Source organism: Heloderma suspectum, chromosome 4, assembly GCF_057233095.1.
Source record: "Heloderma suspectum isolate Gila_16-S chromosome 4, 16-S_ref, whole genome shotgun sequence".
Lineage (NCBI taxonomy): Eukaryota > Metazoa > Chordata > Lepidosauria > Squamata > Helodermatidae > Heloderma > Heloderma suspectum.
In genome coordinates, this window is record NC_139461.1 from 117,220,128 (window position 1) to 117,226,734 (window position 6,607).

Here is a 6,607-nt window from a genome sequence, read left to right on the forward strand (position 1 = left end):
TTTCTGCCTAACAACAGGCCTCCAAGGTGGCTAACATAAGTGAAAATACAGAACGTTAAAAAACAACAAAGAAAGCCCTACTGGCCCACAATAATGTTTTGAAAAACAAGATGCTTTTTAAAGGCAGCGTTGACTTAGGAGGGCTCTGAGGAAACGAAACTGGGGCCTCTTTCTATAGACCTTTTACAAGGGCAGAAAGCCTATTAGAGCAAGCACACACACACACCTTGTAACGCATGCATCCGCTAGTTTAAGGTGGCACGAGCCTCCGGTCCTTTTAGAGCCCCGCGCTATGGAAAACATAAGCAGCCCTAAGGGCCTGGCTGACTCACAAACGCGCAGAATCAGCTCTGCCCGCCCACCAGATCCCCGTCCAGCAACGAATGTAATGCGGGCCGCTTTGAGAAGGGGAGGGAGAGCGGTGGGCCTCCAGCGGCTGATCCCGACTCTATATCCTATTATGTCACAAGGAAAAGTTCTCCTGGGAGTCGGCCCTGGAAGGCAGACGCGGTACAGAGATGGGGGCAGGAATGCTCCACTCATGACGTACGGATTCAGCAAGCTGCCGCCAAGGGCTGCGAAGGGGTCGTAACGCGCAAGGGATGTCCTTACCCGGCTCGCAGGGCAAGTGAACCCGTCCATCTCTTCGGCGTCCCGGCAGAGAGCCCTCCGCAGCCGCTCCAGGTGCTCCCGGAGAGTGACCCGCTGGTGGAAAGAGAAGGCGGGGTGCAGGGAGGCCATGGTGAAGAGCAGCAGCAGCTCCTCTTGAGCCACCAGCCCCAGGCGCCCTTCTGTCAGCCCCGGCGCCGGCCTGGCCCCCTGCTCGTCTGCCTGCCCCTCTTCCTTGGGGCGCAGCGGGCCGAGGGGGCGGCAGCTTTGCAGGATGGCGTCCACATGGGGCAGGAGGCGGTGGAGGCGGCTGGCGGCCTCGCGGTTCTCGGATCCCAGGAGCGCCAAGTAGACGATGAGCTTGGAGCGCGCCGCCGGGTCGCGGAAGTCGCTGCCGCCCAGCGGGGGCAGAGGAGCGGCGGGAGGGGGCGAGCCAGCAGCTGCGGCGCCCGGAGGAGAGGAAGGCGGCGGCGGCGCTGCGAGGAGCTGCTGCTGGCCGGCCCCGGGAGGGCTGGGGTTGCTTCCCGCCGGGGCAGCGTCGAGGGCGGCGGCGGCTCCTGCAGCCGCGCCAGCGCCGTTGGCTCTGGCCTCGGAGTCTCGCAGGCAGTGGTAGTCCTTTCGGGCCAGCTCCTCCAGGCAGGAGCCCAGGAAGCGCAGCTCCAGCGGGTTGAGCAGGTCGAGCAGCCCCACGGCGAACTCCAGCCGCTGAGCGGAGCCCAGCGCCAGGCCGAACCACTCGTAGACCGCCTCGCGGGCGCCTCCGGCCGAGCAGCCGCAGAGGCAGCGCAGCAGTGGCGGCGGCGGAGCCGGGCCGCCGCCAGGGGGGACCGCTGCCCCCGAGCCGGCCCCGCTGCGGCGCGGGAGACTGCCCGGGCCGCCGCCGCCGCCTCTCAGCACGACCCCAACCGCCGCTCCCTCCTCTCCCTCCTCCACCTCCTTGCGGCTCATCGTCTGCCGCTGCTCCTGCTTCACCGGCAGCTTCATCTTCAGCATCCTCGAGATGAAGGGAGGGGAAAGGGCGTGAACGGGGCGGGCTCAGCGCCGCCGCTGTCGTCGTCAAGAGCCGCCGCTCATCGCCTTCCTCCTCCCACCCGGGCGGGAAGCGCGAACCAGAGCCGAGGAAGGGCAGGGGCGCTTTTGCGACGGCGCTCACTGAAGGGGCGGCACTGACGGCAATGGCGGCGGCCGCTCCTCCTCCCCCTCTCCCTCCTCCTCCTCTCGGCGGCCTGAGGGAGCGCGTGAAGACCCGCGGGCGGGGGCGCGGGGGACGCCTCGAGTGCGCAGGTCACGAATGCTGCTTGCCTTCCCTCCTCTCCTCTCCTCTCCTCCTCCTCGCTTCGACCGGCGCGAACTGAACGGAGCGAGCGGAAGGAGGAGGGGGAGAGTGGGGGACAGAGTGAGCGACAGGAGAGGGCGGGATAGAAGCAGAACGTCCCGCACCAGCCAATCAGAGGATAGGTTCTCGAGTTGCGTCACTTCGCACTGTCCTAAGAGCTTCGCGTCGACCACCCGGCCCCGTTGGCGGGCTTCCCGCGGGGTCCTAGAGGACTCTGAGTCACGGTTGCCAACCGCTGCGTAATTAATCATGGGCGCTCCGTCCACCTACATCAGGAGGGGACTAAGCGAGACGTAGGCCACGCTTCAGAGACGTATAAGGGAAGCTCCTGTATCCATTTACACGGGGGTGAGCTCCGCTGAACTCAACGGGACTTACTTCCGAGTAGACATGTATATAGGATTGCCCTTCCACATTGTTTTAATTGTGAAAAAGCAGTACTGGAAAATAGCTCAGATAATGCCTAATAGTTACGACCTTCCTAGATCTTAGAAAAAACAGTACCAGTTTTTAACAATAACTATGCATTAGTAGATAAATAGGCACCGCCTCGGCGGGAAAGGTGACAGCGTTCCGTGCGCCTCGGTGTTCAGTCACGCCGGCCCCATGACCACGGAAGCGTCTTCGGACAGCGCTGGCTCTTCGGCTTAGAAACGGGGATGAGCGCCGCACCCTGGAGTCGGACACGACTGGTTGGGGACACCTTTGCCTTTACCTTTATGCATTATATAAATACGTAGCATTCCACTCTTGCAAGAAGTGTGCCTGTCGTAATACTGTGGAGTGGTAGGATTTTTTAATGTATTTAAAATAGATTTCTCTAGGCATTGTACAATAATTCCAACCATCAAGCCTGTCTTATCTCCTTCAGCAAATGGCGCACACTGTTACATATTTACAAAACATAAATGTGTATGACTTGAGATGCTGTGCTTCATTACACAAATGTTCTTCCAAAAAGCATTTCCTTACCAAATGTTCTCCAGTGCAATGACTGCTAATGTTTAATCAGTGGACACAGATGGCTCAAGACAATGGCTGTGTTTGTACAGAACAAGGACTGTGAACAATCCTTTTGCTTGCATGACCTGCTAAAAAAAGCCAGGAATGGGTTGTTTAGTGTGTTGTCCAAACTGGCGATCATGGCTTGTTACTCCCAAACAAGCCAGGATTTGTAAACCAAGAACAAACCCTGGTTTGCAATCCTGGCTTGTAGAGGGAGCAACAAATCAGGATCCCCATTTCAGATAACATACTAAATAAACCTTTCCTGGTTTGTTAGGCCAATCACACTAGTGGGAAGAGCCAAACAGAATTGAATGTGCTGCATGGATGAGCACATAACTTGCTCATGATAACACAGGATTTTCCAGAATCCTGGCTTATTGTTCTGTGCAAACATGGCCATTAAGGTGCCCGAGACAGTAAAACCCCAAATGGCACCCTCCACAGTGGTAAAAATATAATAAGTTATAATTGGCCATTTGCTTTTTGACTATGACTCATGTTACCAGCTGCAAAATATAATGCAGTCTGTCTTTTCTGTTAATAGCACTATTCCTGGAAAAATGCTATTACAGGGAACAAATAAGAGAGATCATTCCTGTTTGTTTCTCATGCTACTCCTGCCTCCCGCAAGTAAACCCTCTTCAGCCAGGCTGTGCCCTTCTGCTATGTTTTAAATTAGGAGGATGTTTTTAATATTTAAGGGTGCAGTCCTATGCAGGTTTAGGCAGTTGCATAGGATTGCATCCGGAGCAAGTTCTGGGAGCTGATGGTCCCCCCCTCCTTTCTGGGCTGCCTTGGAACAATCCCCTCCGTGCTTCTCCTGCCCTGCATTGGATAGGCGGTCGCCTCCGAGTTCGGAGGCGGCTGCCTATCCCCATAGAATTGTGCCCTAAGTTACTGACTTGCTGTAAGACTCCTTGAACTATTTGGAGATAAGGCAGGGGTATACATGCTTTAAATAAGTAAAAAGGCACATACCAGGCAGAGTTGGGTGATATGTAATAGTTATACTATTGTAATTGGTTACAATCAATGGGTCTAAATTTCAAGGAAATATATGCAGGACGGATGTCAGTCTGCAGCAGGAAATGCTTTGGTAACTTGGAGTCTAAGGGTGCCTCCGGATGAGGCTTTCATTGTGCATTCGTCGCCTCATTCATGGAATTTTAGGAGGTGGGGTCCAGACTTTGTCGTCTTCCATTTGTAATCCTCCCATGTTTTCCCACCGCTTCTTGTATTTTCTTTCTTACCACAAAAAAAATCAATTAAGGAGGGAAATGCAGAATAGCTACGCCATGTCTTTTTTACTGGTAGAACCAGGAGCCGCCCATCCGGAAGCACAAGGTGTTTACTATAGCATAAGCTTTCTGGAGCCTACCTGCAGAGAGAAAAGGATTGCACGTGCCTCCACATGTGATAACCATGCATTGGATGTAACATCCTCATACAGCCTACGAACATAATTACTGACAATGAGGCTGGTGACTCAGATGTCAGTGGGGCTGTGGATGCTCTCTGGGTTTCAGCCCAAGCCAGAACCAGTCAGAACTCTAAAGGAGTTATCCAAGATTCAGCATAGCTGAATAGCTCCTTTAGAGTTCTGACTGAAACCCAGAGCAGATTTACTGCCACACTGACATTGGAACCACCAGCCTTCACTGATTACTGATGAATATTTCTTTAGTATAGTACTCTTTTTAGCAGTTTTTAAAAATAAAACCTATTCATAACAATTCAAGACTAAAATAGCAGAGATGCTGATAAAGGCACAAACAAGCCTCAGGGGAAAAGACTAAAAACAAATTCAGGCTACAATCCTGAATGCACTTACTAGGAGTAAGCACCATTGAACACAGTGGGGAGTTATGTCTGCATAAACATCTAGGACTGCATATTTAAACATGCAGGGTTGTGCTGTCAGTTGATGTCTAGAAAGGCCTGGGAAAATAAAAAGGTATTCTCCTGACACTAAAAAGACATGAGTAGACACCAGGTGAACCTCTCAGCTGGGAAAAACGTTCCAGAGATGGGGCACTGGAGCCCCAAAGGTTGCCCCACTGGAAGGCAGGGGAAGCCCAGAAAGGCCTCCTGTCAAGTGCAGATTTCTGGACACAGGCATGTAGGTGGAAAAGACAATCCTTCAGGGAACCAGGCAATAAGTCATACCTGGCTTTAAAAGTAAGCACCAGCATTTTGAAAGTATATTAATTTTGATCAACCACACAAGGAGTTAAAACGGAATTAAATGGGGACAGAAAGGGATGTGCCCTTTTTGCAGGGAATAGGTAAGGAAAGATGGGAGGGGACATATGCAGAGAGAGAGAAATGAAACTTAATCTGCTGCAGTAACTGTTATGTGAAAGTGAAACTCAGATCTGTTTCAGGAGGAATAGCTTGATGTTCGGTTGGAAGTCTGCTGCCCAATGTGACTCTGGGCCAAAGAGCAGGGAAAAGAAAAATGCATGATTGTGGCTGCAGTCCTGAGTATATTCACTTGGAAAGTTGTTGTTGTTGTTCAGTCGTTCAGTCGTGTCCGACTCTTCGTGACCCCATGGACCATAGCACGCCAGGCCTTCCTGTCCTCCGCTCTCTCCCGGAGTGTGCTCAAGGTCATATTCATTGCATCGGTGATGCTATCTAGCCATCTCATCCTCTGCCGTCCCCTTCTCCTTTTGCCTTCAGTCTTTCCCAGCATCAGGGTCTTTTCCAGAGAGTTTTCTCTTCGCATTAGGTGGCCAAAATATTTGAGCTTCAGTTTCAGTATCTGTCCTTCCAATGAGCACTCAGGGTTGATTTCCTTTAGGATAGACTGATTTGACCTCCTTGCAGTCCAGGGGACTCGTAAGAGTCTTCTCCAGCACCACAGTTCGAAAGCATCAATTCTTCGGCGCTCAGCCTTCCTTATAGTCCAGCTCTCACAGCCATACGTTACTACTGGGAAAACCATAGCTTTGATTAGACGGACCTTTGTCGGCAAGGTGATGTCTCTGCTTCTTACTATGCTGTCTAGGTTTGCCATAGCTTTCCTCCCAAGGAGTAAGCGTCTTTTAATTTCATGGCTACAGTCACCGTCTGCGGTGATCTTGGAGCCCAAGAAAGTAAAATCTGTCACTGCTTCCATTTCTTCCCCTTCTATATGCCAGGAAGTGATGGGGCCGGATGCCATGATCTTCGTTTTTTTAATGTTGAGTTTCAAACCAGCTTTTGCACTCTCCTCTTTCACCCTCAACAGGAGGCTCTTGAGATCCTCTTCGCTTTGTGCCATTAGGGTGGTATCGTCTGCATATCGGAGGTTGTTGATAATTCTCCCAGCAATCTTAATTCCGACCTCTGATTCATCCAACCCGGCATTTCTCATGATGTACTCTGCATATAAGTTAAATAAGCCGGGTGGCAATATGCAGCCTTGTCGTACTCCTTTCCCAATTTTGAACCACTCGGTTGTTCCATGTCTGGTTCTTACTGTTGCTTCTTGACCCCCATACAGGTTTCTCAGGAGACAGGTAAGGTGGTCTGGTACTCCCATCACTTTAAGAATTTGCCACAGTTTGTTGTGATCCACACAATCAAAGGCTTTAGCGGAGTCAATGAAGCAGAAATAGACGTTTTTCTGGAATTCTCTTGCTTTCTCCATGATGCAGCGAATGTTGGCGA

General features: G+C 51.9%; 1 protein-coding gene across 1 annotated transcript in view; it reads right to left on the reverse strand.

Annotated features, from left to right (window-relative positions):
• The window catches only part of ZCCHC2 (zinc finger CCHC-type containing 2), a 52,978-nt gene extending 47,830 nt beyond the window's left edge, over positions 1–5,148 (reverse strand). The window contains exon 1 of the mRNA XM_084850516.1: positions 613–5,148. Within this exon, the coding sequence (XP_084706642.1) occupies positions 613–1,602 (990 nt within the window). The 5' untranslated portion in view covers positions 1,603–5,148. The remainder of the gene's footprint in view (positions 1–612) is intronic.
• Between the last annotated feature and the right edge of the window lie 1,459 nt (positions 5,149–6,607).